This window comes from Drosophila bipectinata, chromosome 2R (genome assembly GCF_030179905.1).
Source record: "Drosophila bipectinata strain 14024-0381.07 chromosome 2R, DbipHiC1v2, whole genome shotgun sequence".
Lineage (NCBI taxonomy): Eukaryota > Metazoa > Arthropoda > Insecta > Diptera > Drosophilidae > Drosophila > Drosophila bipectinata.
In genome coordinates, this window is record NC_091737.1 from 16,934,906 (window position 1) to 16,952,526 (window position 17,621).

The window sequence follows — 17,621 nt, forward strand, 5'->3', positions numbered from 1 at the left end:
GATCTTTTGGATTTTCATTTAATTTCCACTACAATTGAAGATTACGAAAGAGTAACAGTTGATGAATTACTTAGATAAACTTGAACTGGCGATCCTTGTAGGCTACCTGGCCGGTCCGGTATTTCTCCTCACGTCCGTCGCGTTCGGCCTTTAGGGCCCAGGCGTAGAGAACGATTGGCAGGGCCACAGCGAACAGACCCGTGCGGAAAGACTTGCCAGTGGGCTTGAAGTGCTCATAGTTTGACACGCGCATAGCCTGGAAGCGGGACAATCCTGCGTCGAACTGGAAAATATATAAAACTCAGTGAAATTCATCGTCTTGATGACATAACCTAAGGATAGACTCGATTTTCGCACTTACCACAGTGCCTCCTTCACCGGTGGCATGGCGGAAAGGATTGGAACTTTGCTTCAGGTATTCATTACGCAGCTTAAGCGTGTGCTCATGCTTGCGTTTTAGGAATTCCGTCTCCTCCTTTGAAATAACCATTTTTTCCAAAGCTACAACCAAAACAAAAATCTAGTGGAGAGAATGTGACCAGAGGAAAGTATTGAAAATAAAAACAATTTACAGTATATACCAAAAAAATACCACTGAAAAGAATCGATTTTCGATAGTTTTGCGCTATCTCCATTTCCGGTTTAATTTATTAAAATATTTTATTTTTCCCTATACTTACTAAACTATAGTTCACTATATTTCAAATTATGAAGCCCTTTTAGACAATTATATTATTATTTGAGAAATCGCAAACAATAATATGGGTGTTTATTAATACTGACGTAATTTTTAAATTGTTAGATAGTTTTAATTTTTTAAATACGATACAGGTTCTTATGCTTATTGTTCTCATTTGCAAATATTAATATATATAGAAGAAACTCCAGACTGTCCAGTCTCCAATGTAATTCCTCCAATCGTCATTTATGAAATAGTTAATAAAACTACACTTTCTACCTCTTTCCAAAAGCTATATTTTCACCTGCCGATATTAAAAACAAGATAGTAATTAGTTGTTTACCTAAAATTGGTTCTGCAAAGTCTACTGCTTCGTTTTCAAAAGACTCTTTCCACCCTTGCCACCGTTATACGCGCCTGCTCAGATTCTCTCAGGCTTCTCCCCACAGCGCATGTCCTGCAAAGTGTAATGCGCAGATCTCCGTATATTTCAGAAATCGCTGTTTTCACGATACTAGGGATAACCTTTACGCAGAATTTATGTATTTCATCTAAATTATTTAGTTAATTTAAGGTTTTTGCGTTTTTTATTCACATTATTATGGAAAAACAGGGCAGTTCGGTGGTTAAAATGCAATAACTCCCCCTTGGCGCATGGCATTTGGACGTAAGAGAAAGGCCAAGAGAGCGAGAGCTGCCGTGAACCAACGCGCATGTGGCTGCCTATTTGGGTGGTAAATGCACTTGGCTTAGCCTTAGCCCGGTTTTCCCCCGGGGGCGGCCCTGCTCCGACGTCTAGGGGTGGATTTTCCCGTTTTCGTTCGGTTGCCCGCGGTTGCGCCCTGTCCTTTTTCGGCTCATTTCAATTTTCACTTGCTGGCGGAAAGGAGGCAGCGGCTCAGGAATTAAATCTGGTCACTGAAGTCTATTGATTTTTGTTTCCATCCGATTTCCAGCTGCAGCGCGGAATGAGCTTAAAGTCCAGTGCCCGCATCAAGAAGCGCCGCTCGGAGGCAGCAGCAGCCAACTACGCTACTGCCACAACCACAGCTCCCAGTCCAGCTTCAGCTATGGCGGGCAGTGGCTGCGGTTCAGTCTCAGCCAACTCCTCCACCACCACCAACAACAGTAACAGTAATTCCAACCCCTGCCCCTCCTCCGGCAAGAAACATACTTTCGTTGGGCGCAATCCCAACTTCGACACGGACGAGACCAAATTGCTCATCCAATTGTGGGGCGATCCCAAGTTGCAGAGAACTCTGATAACAACACATAAGAAGCACGCTGTGATCTGCCAGCTGGCGGCCAAGATGCAGGAGTACGGCTATCACCGGTCACCGGAGGAGATTACGACGCGCATCAAGAATCTCAAGTGTTTCTACAATCGCCTCAAAAAGGACAAGGAGTGCGGCGCCCTCTCCGCCGATGCCGAGCCAAGTTGGAAGCACTTTGCCGAGATGGACGCCATCATGACCCGCCCCATCTTCAGTGTACGTCCCAATGAAGTTCCGGCTCCCTCCCTAAAGTACCAATTGGAGCAAGCGCTGGAGGAGCACGCAGAACGTCGAAAGCGGCGATTGGAGAATGGCGAGGAGCTGTCTGAGAGCGACAACGAGGAGGATGATATGCTCCTCTCCGCGTTGGTTAGCAAAAACAAGGAGTCCACGTCAAAAAAGGAGCTGGAAGCAGGCTGTCTGGAGTCCGATCGAGACGTCAATGATGAGTCCTTCGCCAAGCGGCGGAAGTTTTCCGATGATGTAGATGTGGACATTGGGGAAGCCTTGATTAAGGCAGAACCGACTCCAGAGGTGGAGGCAGTGCCTCCTGCTGCTGTTGATCCTGAACCGGAGGAAGATGATGATTGTCTGCTGCTACCGCTGCCCAAGGAAGAACCCATTGATGTGGATGCCGCAGACGATTCTCCCAATGAGAAATCCTCTAGTCCCAGCTCGTCATCGACTTTGGCGGAAATGTTGCAGAGAAACAAGACCACAGGTAATGTGCTGCCCATAACCGGAGCCAATGTCATTATTCCGTCTGGGATTAGCACCAACGCGGCTAGCAGTAGCTCTACCACCCAGAACTCCAATACGGCAGCTGGCAATAAACTGCAGGCGGGAAAGATATCGCTGGTTCCGACAAATTTCCTGATGCAATCCAAGCTTCCGCCAGTTGCGGGACCAAGTCCCAATCCAGTCGCAAAGGGAGCTGCTCCCCAGCTTCAGCTGTTGCAGAATGCAATTACTCAGGGCGCCCGCCTAATGATTAGCGGATCCCCTGCAACGCCTACTCAACAACCGGTGGTGGCCACTGCTCCAGGAGGAGTCAAGTTCGTCCTGGTAAATGCGGAGCAAGCGAAGGCCGCGGCTGCTGCTGCTGCCGTGGGCAAGTCCACTGCCTCATTGCCCCTGGCAACTGCCCAGGCTCAAGCGCAGGCTGTAGCTCAGCAGCATCAGCAAAAGCTGCAGCAGAGTCTGCACCAGGAACAGATACAACATCAGCAGCAAATTCAACATGAGAAGGAAGAGAGTCGAAGGGCGCAGGAAAAGGCTCGAGAGGATCAACAATCCAAACGCCACATGACAAGTGAGTGTCCTTAAAATTTTGTAATTGTAAAGAATGTAAATTAATATCCACTTTATCTTTTAGCCATGAGAATCCTCTTGCGCCAGCTTCTCAATGCTCAAAACGAGGCCAACGAGATTCAGCACAACCGTTTGTCATTGGAGCGCGAGCGTCTGGACTGGGAGAAGTCTATTGGGGAACGTGTGCTCAATCTGCTGCCGAGCTTACTCCAACCGGCAGCTGCGGCCGCCACGCCATCCTCTGCTGCCCAGCGTCTACAGCCTCCCAAGCTACTCTTTACCACCGCCCTCCCCATGGCCAATGGCACTGTTTCTATGCCGCATATACTAACATCAAACTCTCTGCCAAAAGTGATAACCACTACGAGCAGTGTTAGTGGAGGTTCGGGATTAGTGACTGCCTGTGTGGCTCCCAAGCCGGTGGACAATGATGTCCAGCTAGTCACGCCAAAGCAGGAAAAGGAGGGATAAATCCACAATCAACTAGTCATGTTACGTGATTGATATTAAGACCGTATAACAGTGATCTCTAAGAAATGATATTGAAGTGAAAAAGAATCTGCTCTTAATTTTAGCTTACTTTTAAATACTCCTGATAAAATAAAGATTGATCTTTTAAGCTAGTTTATAAATTATACAAGGACTTTTTAGATTATCATTTTGAATAGAGCTAAAATATCGTTTAATTTATCGTCTTAAATATTTGCCTACAACAATAATAAACTATTAATGATTATCCTAAAGCTAATGTATGTTGAGCCGCTCCATGTCTCGGATCTCCATGATGTCCGTTTTGAGTCGCTGCTTGACGATCTCCCGCCAGATAGCCTCCCTGTCCCGGTTATCTGTTACTCCCATTCGCTGTAAAGAGGAGTCCGTGATGCGCAGGAGAGCTCGGCCGGTTATATCATGCTGAAAATAGGAACACACGTGGATATATATAAACGAAAGATCAGTAGGCAGGTAGGAAGTTGCCTAAATTTTAGTCACTAGTGTTTGAGTTTTTCTTTGTTGAATAATCAGGCGCAGAGACATGACGGAAGTGCTTCAAGGAAGCGGCACCAATAACGAGAGGGGCATAGACAAAAATCCGAAGCGGTAAGTAGGTAGATCGGGAATAATAAGGATATCATTACCAACCTGGGCAAAAAGCTGTTCGTACTGGCTGTATTCGCCGCAGTGACGGCGATACCACTTTAGTACATCACTCACTGTCCACTGGTAAACGGCTTTGGGCCGCGTGGTTTTCGTTCTAGTTTTGTTTTGCGTGGAATTGCTGGTTTCTTCACCCATTTCGGAATTTACAATTTGTTTAGCGTTTGCAAAAAAAACAAACAACGGGTTTGATAACAGTTAGTGGTGGACGAACGTGACATCGATAAATTTACGTGGCTTCTGTCTGTCTGTTAAGGTCTGTTTAAGACCCACGGAAAGCATTTAAGGAAAGAAAAATATTTTTCACATATGGTTATGTGATTTTAGCAATTATATTACCGTGCTTCCGTTTAAATTTAATACCATTATTTTAACCGGTTATCATGTTTTCTTGCAAGTACATCGATACATGTGAATTGGAATGCTATCGATGACCGCTCGTCATAGTTATCGAGATTTTCGCAGCTCTAATCGTGACTGGCGCTTAATAACAACGACCGAAAGGTGAAAAAGTCAGCATAAAACACTTAAATACGCAAAAAATACACCTCGTACGCGGTAGAAAACACAGAGAAAATTGGTGTACGACTTTTGGCTTAATAGAAACAGTTTTACCTAATCGATTGATACACGCATCCTCTTGTTAAATTCGTGTCTCGTCTCCTAACTTCACATCCGCATCCAAATTCCAAGTCGCAAGATGGCCGGAGCTACACTTTTCGAGCGTGCACAGGCGCTGTCCAGTGTTAATCGCGAGGAACAGGACAGCTCGCTGCTAAACAAGATCCTTCGTGACCAGGAGGGCGCTGAGAGTGATGAAGAGCGTATTCGCATCAAGGAACAAGCCATCCTGCAGCAGGGTGAGCTCTACAAGCAGGAAGGCAAGGCCAAGGAGCTGGCCGACCTGATCAAAGTTACGCGTCCCTTCCTAAGCTCTATCAGCAAGGCGAAGGCAGCGAAGTTGGTCCGCTCCTTAGTGGACATGTTCCTTGACATGGACGCAGGCACGGGCATCGAGGTAAGTTCTTTGTTTAACGAATAATAATATTCGTATATTGATTTCTTTGTTTTGCCGTTTGAAGGTCCAATTGTGTAAAGACTGCATTGAGTGGGCTAAGCAGGAGAAGCGCACCTTCCTTCGCCAGTCTCTGGAGGCGCGTCTGATAGCCTTGTACTTTGACACTGCCTTGTATACAGAGGCTTTATCCTTGGGATCGCAGCTGCTGCGGGAACTGAAGAAATTGGACGATAAGAATCTTCTGGTGGAAGTTCAGCTACTGGAGAGCAAAACCTATCACGCTCTGAGTAACCTGCCTAAGGCAAGGGCTGCACTCACATCGGCTCGCACTACGGCCAACGCCATTTACTGTCCGCCCAAGGTTCAAGGTGCCCTCGATCTGCAATCGGGTATCCTGCATGCGGCCGACGAACGTGACTTTAAAACCGCCTTCTCCTATTTCTACGAGGCGTTTGAGGGCTTCGATAGTGTGGACAGTGTCAAGGCTTTGACTTCACTGAAATACATGTTGTTGTGCAAGATTATGCTGGGACAGTCCGATGATGTCAACCAGATAGTTAGCGGAAAGCTGGTAAGCTATGAATTTTATTCAAAACCCCAAGTCTTTATTTATATTTCGATCTCTATGACAACAGGCTATTACCTACTCAGGACGTGACGTCGATGCAATGAAATCTGTGGCTGAGGCTTCTCACAAACGTTCGCTCGCCGACTTCCAGGCCGCGCTTAAGGAGTACAAAAAAGAATTGGCCGAGGATGTTATTGTGCAGGCGCATTTGGGTACGCTGTACGACACTATGCTGGAGCAGAACTTGTGTCGCATCATCGAGCCCTATTCCCGTGTGCAGGTAAGCCCGACAATGGATTCACAAAGACCGGTATTTAAATTCGTTTGTTGTAGGTCGCTCATGTTGCCGAAAGCATTCAGCTGCCCATGCCGCAGGTGGAAAAGAAATTGTCTCAGATGATTTTGGATAAGAAGTTCAGCGGTATTTTGGATCAGGGAGAAGGAGTGCTTATTGTGTTCGAGGAGACGCCCGTGGACAAGACCTATGAACGCGTGCTGGAAACTATCCAGAGTATGGGCAAGGTAGTGGATACACTCTACCAGAAGGCCAAGAAATTGTCGTAAGCGCAGCGCAGGAAGCACTATACAATTCACACATGATATCAGAAGAAATAGCAGACTTTTCATAGTTTCTTTTTTATTTTCCACAAAATCAACTCCCCAAATCGAGTCCAAGCCAAACAAGTTTTAAGTTTCTGTGAAAACAAAATTAAAGCACTATTGGCAATAATAGAAATAGAAGCAGCAGCCGTCGCTGCCACAAAAAATGTTAAACAAAATCCATTAATTTAACATAAGCAAAATTATTAATCATTGAGTGGGATCGAATTGTTTACGCAAAGGCGATAAAATAAGCATAATATTCAATTAACTACATAATAAAACGAAAACTGAAAAAAAGTAAACAATACATTGAAATTTATAATTTCTATACCAACTGTTGGGGTCTATTTATCATTTTTCCAAGCCCAAACATCTTAATTAATATATTCTTTAATTGATTAAGTATTAATTTTTATTGAATAAATTAGATTTCGTTTGATTTGGACATAAGGATTAACCGAAGGTATGGGAGAGTCCTAGGCCACCGCCAAAGTTGGTCCTCTGGTTGGCGAATGGTCCGCTCGTCCACTTACTGGCAGATCCTGTCAAGTCCAGGCGGGTGTTGCGATCCTGCGAAGACCATAGGTTGGCGCGGCCATCCAGACCCAATTGCTGGCCAATTCCGGGGAAATTGCTGTGGGTCAAGCTGGCGCCATGGCCATTCGCGTGGGAGTAGTCCAGTCCAGCACCATTGCGTTGGAATTCGAATCCGTTGGCCAGCTTGTTCTGCGAGGCAAACACCTTGGCGTCCAGGTTGTGTCGGTCGTTCTTGAAGATATTGGCATGGGCCTCCTGCTGGAAGACGTCCTTGACTCCCGGGGTGTGGGTCTTAGTCAAAGAAGCGCCATGGCCATTACTAGAAAGAGAGGATTTTATTTAGTTAATTTCATTATATTTACATCCACAATGAGGTAGTTACTTACTTATTGTATGCCAGAGTTCCGCCAGTAGTAACTGGGCCGGATTGTGTGTTTCCAGCAGCGAAGACCTGGCCCACCACATTGTGGTTAGGATTACCGATGCCCTTGGAAAGATCCACTCGAGCATCAGCACCGCCGGCGGGATTGGAAGCCAAAGATCCGCCCAACACCTGACGACGAACCCGAATGGGCTGTGGTGGTGGCCGCGGTGGGGGATAGTAGACCAGGTGCTGGAAGCCCTGGGGAGCTGCCTCAGCGAGGGCGGCAAGAGCCACAACTGCCACGATTAAGATGGTTGCTTTCTGCATGTTGCTGGTTTGAATTGTCAAATCTTACTGATGCCCCAAACAGCCTAGAAATTCGCTTTTATACCTTTGCTGGCTGGGGAAGAACTCTTCGGGTGATTCACAAGATTCCCATCTCCGTGCTTGCGGGCTGTCTGTCTTATCAGCTAGGAGTTCCCCGCTTGATGGGTGATTTACTTGGCATCTCGCGATTGTGTGTAGCTTGACCTCGTCACCTCCCACCTTTTATATAGGTCTTCCTTTATTGCGCACCACTTGGCGCCACTTGTTGCTCCTTTGGGCGGACTTCACCCACACCTCGGGCTTCCTTGGTCGTGGCATCTTCAAGGGGATTGGCTTTGTGAGCTGTTGAAGGAGTGCATCCTCATCTTGCGCAGGACAGCTCTTTGACAGTTATAAGCCATTCCCCATCATATTCCCCCACTTGATGTCAGGCTTTATCAATAGTAATCGAAAAAAGCAGGAAGGATGGTAGGTGGAGGAGGGAGGTTGGAGTGAAAGAGAATTATTGCGTGCGGCAGGACTTGCGCTGGATTTGAGTGAAGTTCCAACCAAAACTTAATTGAATTTTCTGCGCAGGAGCAGGTGGAAAGGATGCGAACTGAGAGAAGAGAGCGGATAACTTCAACTCGAAATGTCAAAATAAAGTTTGCACTGGAATAATAAGGGTATTAGAATAAGTATGATACCATTTTTTAATGATAATATTTTTATTTAAAGCTAAAACACAGTACTTTCTGGTTAAAAGTAAAATCTCATTCATCTCTATTAATTATAAATATGTTTATAATAAATGAACTCATTCATCATGCCATATTTTGTCGTGTTTTTTCATTGATTAAGATTCATGCCATCTGGTGATTTTTATATTTTTTAGTTCTTTTAAAAACAAAATTGTTTGTTTGTCCGAAAACCAGTTTGTGAATCACAAGAGATTCAAATTTTAATATGTACGTTGAGATTTATTGCCCTCCTGTGATTAGACATTTTCTTATCACTAATAAAGTAAAAAATCAGAGGGTTTCTCGGGAGATAATCCAGAAAAATCCCCTGCCCATTGTCATTGAAAAATATTTAAAACTGTTTTTTACGAAGCTTCATTTATTGTTACAAAAGTGATAAGCAATTTTAATAAACAATGATGTTTAAAAACATTTTATATATATTTGTTCCAGGTGTTTAAGGCCTTTAGACTGGCAAGATTGGAGGCGGGCGGACCACAGCAGCAGGTTGAACCAGTCCCAGGTGATCTTCGATGGCCAGAGCTTCGCGCCTCACACGAATGGGGCGTGGATGGGAGGTGGGGCGTGGGCTGTAGGGTTTTGGCTTGCCGGGCGTGGCCAGAGCCATGGCGAACACACAAGCCAGCATCAGGAAAACGATGGTGAATTTCATTTTGCTTCGAGTTATCAAGTCGAACTGATGCTAGTCTATGGAAAAGTGGCGTCTTATATAGGAGCCTCGATCGCTGATTAAAGCTAGCGACTTGAAGGTGCAGTCACGTCTTGTGGTCTAGTCGCCGGTGGTTCCCCAAAGCGGGGACTTTTCTTCTGTTGTTGTCAATAAATTGGCCACCGAAGGTGAACTGCTGAGACAATTTGCGTGTTTATGTAGATAATGTTTATGAGGGCGTTGTAATAGTAAAGTACTTCACATTTTCTTATTATAAATTAAGTAAATAATTAAAAAAACTTTCTAAAACTAATTTGAAACTTAATTTTTGGCGCCAAGCTGTCACTTTCACTCTAGCCCTTTCGCACTCGTCCTGTCAGTGAGCTACAGTCTCTCTCCTTCTCTCTTTGTACCTTTGATGTCCTGTTTGGTGGCTGTCAGCCGCGTCAAATCTCATTAGGACGGGATACACACACACACTCTCACACGCGAAGGCGAAACGCGCTTGAGCGAGCTTTTCCGCTTTTGAGCGCAAGCAATGCTTTTCTTTTCGGGGGCTCTTTTGGAAAATTCTTGGGCAGCTTGCCAAACGCTCGTATAGAGGCCAGACGCGAGGAAAACTCTGCTTATCGATTACGCACGTAACACATTTTCCAAACAGCCGAATACCCCAAAAAGATTCAATAAATCAGCGCGGTGAACACTATATTTGGTGTGTAATTATTAAAAGATATTAATGTTATAATGTACTAAAGTGTGAAAGGTTTACATAATAAAGAATGAAAGGTGGAAACTGTCAGAAGGTTTCCCCTGAAGAGCCTCCGTCTGTGACAATGGCCTTCAAGGAGTGTGCGAAAATTGTCTATATATAGAGACTGATACATACATCAGATTTTGTGGGCACGTGTATTTCAAAGAAAAGGAATCCGTTTCCTAAATAAGTAACAATAATTAAGGATTTAAGTGTGTAAAGTAAAAAAGTGTTGTATAATTAGGGCAAGATATAAATAAAATTAAAAAATATGTTTGCTTTTTTATAGCTTTGGAGGTTTTTATATTCTCTAGCTTTCAGTTTTTCCAAATTTTCCCTCTTTCTATTAAAAATGGTTCAATATAATCCTGATTTTCTTTTAAATGACATCCTTTTTGTGGCAACAACAAGTCTGTTCTATATACGGACAGTAACCCACATATACACACAAATAGTCTCATTCCCATTCACCCACATTTGTTATGTGGCAACGGTGCGTATGTGTGATGGCAGCGAAACAAAAAGAAAAAAAAATGTAATACGAATTACTCAAGCGCTCAAACCGAATGCCGCGCTCAAAGCTTTCCCAACTAATTCACTCAACTCGCCTGAGCTCACTCGTTCGGTCGAAAGTGAGCTTGGCGAATTGGCTGTTTGTTTTGCCTTCTTCTTCTTCTGAAAGCAAATGGCCGCTCAAAAGCCGGGAAATGTCAAACGGAAGTAGTTGACAGTAGTAATGGCCAGAAACTGTGAGTGGTAACTAAACATGAGTGTTTTCCGTTTAAGCTTTGCCTTCTGGTACATGAAGCAGTAATCCGGATTAGGAGAAGGCAATCAAAGGACATACCCTTCCAAAGGACTTGGAAAAAGAAAATATGATAAGGGCTTAGTTGAAAATTTTTTATTTTAGACAAAAATCCTGAGAAAATACTGCAAAATAGATAAAAGGCAATACTGTTTTTTAAGAGTATTACGAAAGTTTACAGATCTCCAGTTAATTTTCCCCTTTTAACTAGAAACAAAGGAATTTGAATCCCTAATTGACCGCCTTTGTCTCCCACAGTTGCCGAATAATAATGGAGATGATAATGAGGCTGTAACTGGGCCAACAGAACGGACCAAAAATCCCAAAGGGCAGGGCAGAGTGAGCAGAACAAACAAGCAACCGGAAGGGATCAAAGGACACAAAAGGCTACGCATCAGCAGACACCATCCGAGTTCAAGGAACTAACAAACAATGAATCCCTACACGCAAGGAGGAGGTGCTGGGGCTGCCAATCCCTTCGGAGCACCTGCCACCGGAGCTGGTTATGGCCAACAACAGCAGCAGGGCTATGGCTATGAGCAGCAGGCAACAGGTGGCTACGACCAGGGCATGAACTATGGCCAACAGCAGCAGCAGGAGGCAGCAGGATACGGACCCCCCGGAGCCCGGCCACGAGTGGATGTGGATGCCAGTGGCGAAGTGGATCCTAATTTGTTAGTGAACTAAATTAATTATCCCTAGAAACTTATAATATTAATACCCTTTTAGATATCCCGAGGCCAAGGAATCAACGCACAAGGTTCGCGGACATTCAGACATCCTGGAAATGTTCTTTGGTGCCAGCACGGAACGAGAACTTATTCCCGTGAAGAGTTTCTACTTTTTCTTCTACGCCGCCTTCGGATCCCTATTCCCCTTGATGGGCGTCTACTTCAAGCAAATGGGAATGAATCCTGGCCAGTGCGGCATCCTTGTGGGAATGCGCCCCTTCGTGGAGTTCCTCTCGGCCCCGTTCTGGGGCTCCTACGCGGACCGCTGTCGCCAGGGCAAGAAGCTGTTGCTGGGCTCCTTGGCCTGCTGGGTCCTGTTCACAATCCCGCTAAGCTTCATCCGTCCGGAGGCTGTCAACTGCATTGAACGCCGCAACTCCACGGATTTTGTCTTGACCTACACCCGCACCAAGCGAGACGTTTCGGCCATGTACGAGCCCCAGGTCGGGATGGATCCGGCTCTCGGCACGATGCCAGCAGAAGAGGCTCTGGAGGAGGCCGAAGCTTCCCACAGCCGACACAAGAGGTCCCTGCTCCTGCCCAGAATCGACGCCGGAATCTCTCCTGTGCACATAAACTTTGTGAGCAACTACGATGATAAGTACCACAGGGATTATGTGACTCCCATCTTCAGCTCTATGGTCTACAGGACACCGGTAAGAATAGCCTTCCTATTGTGTCTTAAAACTTATATTATTATACTTACTAGAGTCTATACTCTAAGATCAAAGATCAATTGTTTATTCAACAATTAAACCCAAAATTTTATTTATATTGCCGGGGAAACGGTCTACAGATCGTTCAAGGTATTCCGCTCAAGGATCGGGTAGAAATCAGCAAAGATATAGACATTGGAAGGTGCATGTATAAAAATCCTGGATTTCGCCAGGGGTTGTATCAGAAAAAATGGAAAAATATCGATCGAAAATTTTATTCTGAGGTTTTGATGCAGAATGACGGGGAATCGATCCAGAAATCGTTCAAGGTATTCCGCTCAAGGATCGGATAGAAATTGGCAAAGATATAGACATTGGAAGGTGCCATATATTAAAATCCTTGATTTCGCAAGGGGTTGTATCAGAAAAAATGGAAAAATATCGATCGAAAATTTTATTCTGAGGTTTTGATGCAGAATCGAATCGATTTAGAAATCGTTCAAGGTATTCCGCTCAAGGATCTGATAGAAATTGGCAAAGATATAGACATTGGAAGGTGCCATATATTAAAATCCTGGATTTCGCAAGGGGTTGTATCAGAAAAAATGGAAAAATATCGATCGAAAATTTTATTCTGAGGGTTTGATGCAGAATGACGGGGGATCGGTCTAGAAATCGTTCAAGGTATTCCGCTCAAGGATCGGATAGAAATTGGCAAAGATATAGACATTGGAAGGTGCCATATATAAAAATCCTGGATTTCGCAAGGGGTTGTATCAGAAAAAATGGAAAAATATCGATCGAAAATTTTATTCTGAGGGTTTGATGCAGAATGACGGGGGATCGGTCTAGAAATCGTTCAAGGTATTCCGCTCAAGGATCGGATAGAAATTGGCAAAGATATAGACATTGGAAGGTGCCATATATAAAAATCCTGGATTTCGCAAGGGGTTGTATCAGAAAAAATGGAAAAATATCGATCGAAAATTTTATTCTGAGGTTTTGATGCAGAATCGAATCGATTTAGAAATCGTTCAAGGTATTCCGCTCAAGGATCTGATAGAAATTGGCAAAGATATAGACATTGGAAGGTGCCATATATGAAAATCCTGGATTTCGCAAGGGGTTGTATCAGAAAAAAGGAAAAGGATTAATTAAAGTGCAAAGGACTCTTTGGTATTTAACTTTTTTGACTCTTTTATCTCTTTTACTCCTATCTTTTAAGTAAAACTTTATTTTAATGCTCAGGAGTATATTTACATACATACACTATCGATTAAAACGTGTACTTTTCTTCACAGGACATTCAAAAAGCGTTCTTTTTGCTGTTGTTAGTGATCCTGATTGGCGAATTCTTTAGTGCTCCGGCCATCACCCTAGCAGATTCTGCGGTCATCACTCTTCTCGGCGAGGATGCGGACAAGTATGGACACCAGCGTATGTTTGGCTCTCTCGGATGGGGAATTTCTATGTTCCTGGTGGGCATCGCCCTGGACCACTCCACCTCATTCTCAAACCACCCGTGCGGAGCTGGCAACAAAGAGAAGAACTACAATATCTGCTTCTCCATCTTCTCGGTGTTGATGACTTGTGCGATTATATCCGCCTCGAAGATCACCTTTAAGTACGATCCCATTGACGAGCAGCAGCAGGCGGCCCAGCAACAGGCCCAGTTCGTGGACCCCAACAAGCGGGCTGAGGAGGAGTCGATGAACCAACTGGCAGCTCAGCTGAATCTGCCTTCGCTGGCCGTGGGTAGCGGCAGTGCCGCCTCGGGTGCCTGTGCCGGTGGCGTCAGTAGCTTCCTAGCGGCGGGCCAGCAGGCCCACCAGCCTCACATTGGCGCTGAGTCCAAGGTGTTCGCTCAAACAGCCAAGGAGCTGCCGGAGTGGATGACCGTGCTGACTCATTTCAAAGATCTAAAGACCGCCTCGTTCCTGTTCGTGGCCTGGTTTATGGGCTTTGGCATTGGCCTGATCTTCACCTTCCTGTTCTGGCACTTGCAGGACTATGGCGGCACTCCCACTCTCTTCGGAGTGGCCTCCGTGATCAATCACGTCTCCGAGATTTTCGCTTACTTCTTCAGCTTCCGTCTGATCACCCAGATTGGCCACGTCAAGGTCCTCTGCCTGGGCTTAATTGGCAATGTACTGCGCTTCCTGTACATCTCGTATCTGACCAATCCGTGGATGGTGCTGCCCTTCGAGCTGATGCAGGGCATAACCCATGCGGCGGTGTGGGCGGCCTCATGCTCTTACATAGCCCATAATACACCAAAGCATCTGAGGGCCTCGGCCCAGGGTGTCCTGCAGGGCATCCACCATGGTCTGGGACGAGGCTGCGGCGCCATCATTGGGGGCATGTTCGTCACCTATTACGGTACTACTGCTACCTTCCGCTGGTACGGCATAGCCTGCCTCTTCGTCCTCGGATTCTTCATCTTTGTCAACTTCTATCGCAAGGAGCAGGGCTTTATTTCTGATATTCCAGTTACCGAGGATCCGCATCAGGTAAGTTTTGGGGCCTACAAGATTTTATATAAAAACTAACTCATATTTCACTCCTTAGGTGGCTGAGGAAACTTCCCATTTGGCTCCTCACGGCGTTCCCAGCAATCCGATTCCACGGGCTCTTTCTAACTCCCGGCTGAACGAAATGAATCCTAATGGAGGACCGTACGGAACTTACCAAACCACTGGCGGAAATCTCGACATTCCCGGCGCCAATCAGCACAATCCATTTGCCCAGTAAATGGGGGGCTTACCATCTCAGCCATACCATCATAGCCACAGAGGAAATCTGCAGAAAAGAGTTTAAAAATACATTGAAAAACGAACAAAGTATAACCGCAAACATATCTTGGACATTGGCCTGCAATATGAATTGCATAACTGCATTGCTTTATTTTGATTTGTTACGATCTACACATAGCATATAGCATATACATATACACATATATATATTTTATATAGGGCCACGCCACATAGCCAGAAAATACAAGGATTCCGTATGATTTATATTGGTTACAGTCGATGGAGGACGCGAGGATGAGGTTGAAACGAATTTTCACATAGCAGCTTAGCAATATATATGTGTGTGTACAAAATATATACTATATATATATATTGTGCCGATCTATAATATTTATAGGCTATTTTTGTATCAGTTGCATGCCACGGACAGTTGCATAGTTTCGTTTTGAGTTGTAAACGTGCAGAGTTTGTTGCCTACTTTAGGGCGATCACCATGCAAATCACGCATACGCATAGGGTGCCCCCCAAAAATCACACATAAAGTACCTATACAAAAAAACCAAAGAATATGGAATTAAAAAATCTGAATAATTCTTAATACAGTGCGTTTCAAGGCTATAGGGTATGGGAAAGCAGTGAAAGCTGTTTCGTTTAGCAGCAATAGATTATGAATATAATGTTCAAACCACAATGTCATAGTATTAATTTAGATGATCCTTTTTCTTATAGCCTTGAATCGCACTGTACCTGTTTCTCTATAACTTGAAGAAATTTAGAGTTTGAGTTTATTGAATAGTTTTTAAAAGATTTGGTCAACTTCGTTTGCAATATTATGATGATTACAAAAATGGAAGCAAATTAATGGAATATGTATTATGAAATATAAATGTAGTTTCATTGAAAAATATAAACACTAAACCAAAGTTTAGGAACCTAAAACAAAGGATAAACCACTGTTGTAACGAATGATATTATGGAAATCCGCCTCATTGCAATCAACTGTTGAATATTTTAATTTTTACACAAATATACTAACCGTAGACGAGGAATATTTTGAGAAACCTAAAGAAAACCGATATATATTACGAGTATATATAGTATATGAAAGTTGACGCACCAAAAACCAAATGAAAATGGAAAAGCAAACTATACTAAACCGTATCTGTACCTAAGAGATATTTTTCCTGATTTCCACTCGATGATATTGTAAACTAATCTAGCAAAAACAAAAAAAAAATAATGAGTAAATACAAACACTCGCTCGATTTACAAATATAAATATATATAAATACTGTATACATTATAATATATTGTTGATAGCAAATTTGATTGGATATTTTCTTGTAATATGCTAGTTCTTGTGTACAGCACCCAGATTTGTGGAGATTTTTCGGATAGATTTCGGATAGTATTATGCACTACAGTTTTGTTAGGTTCGTTCGAAATCTCTCTCTCTATATGGATATTGAATAACATACTCATATATATGGTATATAGGCTTATATATGAATGTACAAGTATTATACACACACAAGAGGCGCATACATACATATGATACAAAGGAAACAATACCCAGCCCATAAATCGAATAAAAAGAAAACCGATGAATGGAAGGTGAATCGCAAGAAGTCATGTAATTATGTATGTTTAATAAAACGTTTAAATACCGAGTGAAGTCTAAAGACAAAAGGCGCATACCACTTTGCCGACCATCTGTGTTTGTTCTTGGCCGTTGGTTGCAGTGTATTAACCTATATAAATCGGAGTGATTCGAGATCTTGAAAGCAAAGAAAATGAAAGTCGTGTGGGCGATCGTAGGTCTGCTGCTCTGCTTGGGCTTGGGCCGGGCCAATGGAACACCTGGTGAAACCGGCTCTAAGACTCCCGTATCGATTCTGCCAAGTCCGAGGAGATCTCCACCGAGGCCACCCACTCCAGTAGTTTTACCCGTTCGCCGACCTCCAATTGCACCGCCCAGACCTCCGATAACCTGGAGACCCGTCCCCCGACCTGTTCCCAGAACCCCTCCACCCATTTGGCGTCCTCCGGCTACTCGAAAGCCTGCTCCTAGACATCCTCCACCCACCAGACGTCCTCCAGTCACCAGGAGGCCCACCCAGAGACCCGTTCCTAAGCCACCTCTAATACCAACTACCAGGAAATTTTTGATTTGGTCGCGTATCCCGACTAGAATAGTGCCCACAAAGCCTCATATAAGACCCACCCTATGGACCAGACGTCCCCTGCCAACTGTGCGCCCCACAAGACCTAGAGTGGGTCCTACATTGTGGACCAGGCCACCAGTAAAGGTCACTGTAAGACCCACTATTCGAGCCACCATACGACCTACAGTTCGAGCAACATTGTGGACGAGGCGTCCCAATCCTACAAGAGTCACTAAGCGACCGCAGAAACCCAGAACTGGACCTACTCTGTGGACTAGATCACCAGTCACAAATCCCACCACACGACACCTTACATTTATTTTTGATACCCCGAAGCCAACCACCCAACGTCCACGACCTAATCCTCCTCCTAGAACGGGAACGACTAGGAGTTTAATATTTATATTCACAACCCCAACTAGACGACCCAATTGGACTGTCCTTCCCACAGGACATACGAGAAGATCCTGAGAATAAGGAATAAATATATTATGATAGGATAACTACTGTAGTGTGAAAACTTATTTTGTGAATA

General features: G+C 44.3%; 7 protein-coding genes across 8 annotated transcripts; 3 read left to right on the plus strand and 4 right to left on the minus strand.

Annotated features, from left to right (window-relative positions):
* Window positions 1-14: 14 nt before the first annotated feature.
* ND-B15 (NADH dehydrogenase (ubiquinone) B15 subunit) lies at window positions 15-549 on the minus strand. The gene is made up of 2 exons (XM_017238731.3): window positions 362-549; window positions 15-283 (listed from the first exon to the last, which is right to left on the minus strand). The coding sequence occupies exons 1-2, from the start codon at window positions 488-490 to the stop codon at window positions 71-73; spliced, it is 342 nt and encodes a 113-aa protein (XP_017094220.1). The 5' UTR covers window positions 491-549; the 3' UTR covers window positions 15-70.
* Window positions 550-1,485: 936 nt separating this feature from the next.
* On the plus strand, window positions 1,486-3,894 carry LOC108123555 (uncharacterized). Its single transcript, XM_017238792.3, has 2 exons — window positions 1,486-3,265; window positions 3,329-3,894. Exons 1-2 carry the CDS (start codon window positions 1,648-1,650, stop codon window positions 3,733-3,735), a joined length of 2,025 nt encoding a protein of 674 aa, XP_017094281.2. The 5' UTR covers window positions 1,486-1,647; the 3' UTR covers window positions 3,736-3,894.
* A 28-nt stretch (window positions 3,895-3,922) lies between these two features.
* Window positions 3,923-4,642, minus strand: ave (Protein aveugle). The gene is made up of 2 exons (XM_017238795.3): window positions 4,405-4,642; window positions 3,923-4,176 (listed from the first exon to the last, which is right to left on the minus strand). The coding sequence occupies exons 1-2, from the start codon at window positions 4,555-4,557 to the stop codon at window positions 4,009-4,011; spliced, it is 321 nt and encodes a 106-aa protein (XP_017094284.1). The 5' UTR covers window positions 4,558-4,642; the 3' UTR covers window positions 3,923-4,008.
* Rpn6 (regulatory particle non-ATPase 6) lies at window positions 4,212-6,942 on the plus strand. Of its 2 annotated transcripts, none has more exons than XM_017238793.3 (5): window positions 4,212-4,362; window positions 5,113-5,437; window positions 5,502-6,008; window positions 6,073-6,285; window positions 6,339-6,942. In XM_017238793.3, exons 1-5 carry the CDS (start codon window positions 4,298-4,300, stop codon window positions 6,567-6,569), a joined length of 1,341 nt encoding a protein of 446 aa, XP_017094282.2. In that variant the 5' UTR covers window positions 4,212-4,297; the 3' UTR covers window positions 6,570-6,942. The 2 variants fall into 2 exon arrangements, with proteins under 2 accessions (XP_017094282.2, XP_043066374.1); XM_043210439.2 differs by having other exon boundaries at window positions 4,223-4,362; window positions 4,818-5,437.
* Window positions 6,943-6,985: 43 nt separating this feature from the next.
* On the minus strand, window positions 6,986-7,871 carry LOC108123558 (attacin-A). Its single transcript, XM_017238794.3, has 2 exons — window positions 7,532-7,871; window positions 6,986-7,464 (listed from the first exon to the last, which is right to left on the minus strand). Exons 1-2 carry the CDS (start codon window positions 7,834-7,836, stop codon window positions 7,062-7,064), a joined length of 708 nt encoding a protein of 235 aa, XP_017094283.2. The 5' UTR covers window positions 7,837-7,871; the 3' UTR covers window positions 6,986-7,061.
* A 1,043-nt stretch (window positions 7,872-8,914) lies between these two features.
* On the minus strand, window positions 8,915-9,264 carry Dro (Drosocin). Its single transcript, XM_017238552.3, has one exon. The coding sequence runs from the start codon at window positions 9,226-9,228 to the stop codon at window positions 9,022-9,024; it is 207 nt and encodes a 68-aa protein (XP_017094041.2). The 5' UTR covers window positions 9,229-9,264; the 3' UTR covers window positions 8,915-9,021.
* Window positions 9,265-9,796: 532 nt separating this feature from the next.
* On the plus strand, window positions 9,797-16,621 carry jef (major facilitator superfamily domain-containing protein 6 jef). The gene is made up of 5 exons (XM_017238816.3): window positions 9,797-9,937; window positions 11,040-11,455; window positions 11,511-12,168; window positions 13,470-14,678; window positions 14,737-16,621. Exons 2-5 carry the CDS (start codon window positions 11,214-11,216, stop codon window positions 14,917-14,919), a joined length of 2,292 nt encoding a protein of 763 aa, XP_017094305.2. The 5' UTR covers window positions 9,797-9,937; window positions 11,040-11,213; the 3' UTR covers window positions 14,920-16,621.
* Window positions 16,622-17,621: the final 1,000 nt, after the last annotated feature.

Bases quoted from the DNA above. Each gene is read 5' to 3' on its own strand.
- ND-B15 (XM_017238731.3), bottom strand. From the start codon at position 490: ATGGTTATTTCAAAGGAGGAGACGGAATTCCTAAAACGCAAGCATGAG. The intron at 284-361 runs GTAAGTGCGAAA...TATATTTTCCAG, and splicing joins CCGGTGAAGGAGGCACTGTG to TTCGACGCAGGATTGTCCCG.
- LOC108123555 (XM_017238792.3), top strand. From the start codon at position 1,648: ATGAGCTTAAAGTCCAGTGCCCGCATCAAGAAGCGCCGCTCGGAGGCA. The intron at 3,266-3,328 runs GTGAGTGTCCTT...TTTATCTTTTAG, and splicing joins ATCCAAACGCCACATGACAA to CCATGAGAATCCTCTTGCGC.
- Rpn6 (XM_017238793.3), top strand. From the start codon at position 4,298: ATGACGGAAGTGCTTCAAGGAAGCGGCACCAATAACGAGAGGGGCATA. The intron at 5,438-5,501 runs GTAAGTTCTTTG...TGCCGTTTGAAG, and splicing joins ACGCAGGCACGGGCATCGAG to GTCCAATTGTGTAAAGACTG. The intron at 6,009-6,072 runs GTAAGCTATGAA...CTATGACAACAG, and splicing joins AGATAGTTAGCGGAAAGCTG to GCTATTACCTACTCAGGACG.
- ave (XM_017238795.3), bottom strand. From the start codon at position 4,557: ATGGGTGAAGAAACCAGCAATTCCACGCAAAACAAAACTAGAACGAAA. The intron at 4,177-4,404 runs GTTGGTAATGAT...TCCTATTTTCAG, and splicing joins ACGAACAGCTTTTTGCCCAG to CATGATATAACCGGCCGAGC.
- LOC108123558 (XM_017238794.3), bottom strand. From the start codon at position 7,836: ATGCAGAAAGCAACCATCTTAATCGTGGCAGTTGTGGCTCTTGCCGCC. The intron at 7,465-7,531 runs GTAAGTAACTAC...CTCTCTTTCTAG, and splicing joins GGAACTCTGGCATACAATAA to TAATGGCCATGGCGCTTCTT.
- Dro (XM_017238552.3), bottom strand. From the start codon at position 9,228: ATGAAATTCACCATCGTTTTCCTGATGCTGGCTTGTGTGTTCGCCATG.
- jef (XM_017238816.3), top strand. From the start codon at position 11,214: ATGAATCCCTACACGCAAGGAGGAGGTGCTGGGGCTGCCAATCCCTTC. The intron at 11,456-11,510 runs GTTAGTGAACTA...ATACCCTTTTAG, and splicing joins GGCGAAGTGGATCCTAATTT to ATATCCCGAGGCCAAGGAAT. The intron at 14,679-14,736 runs GTAAGTTTTGGG...TTCACTCCTTAG, and splicing joins TTACCGAGGATCCGCATCAG to GTGGCTGAGGAAACTTCCCA.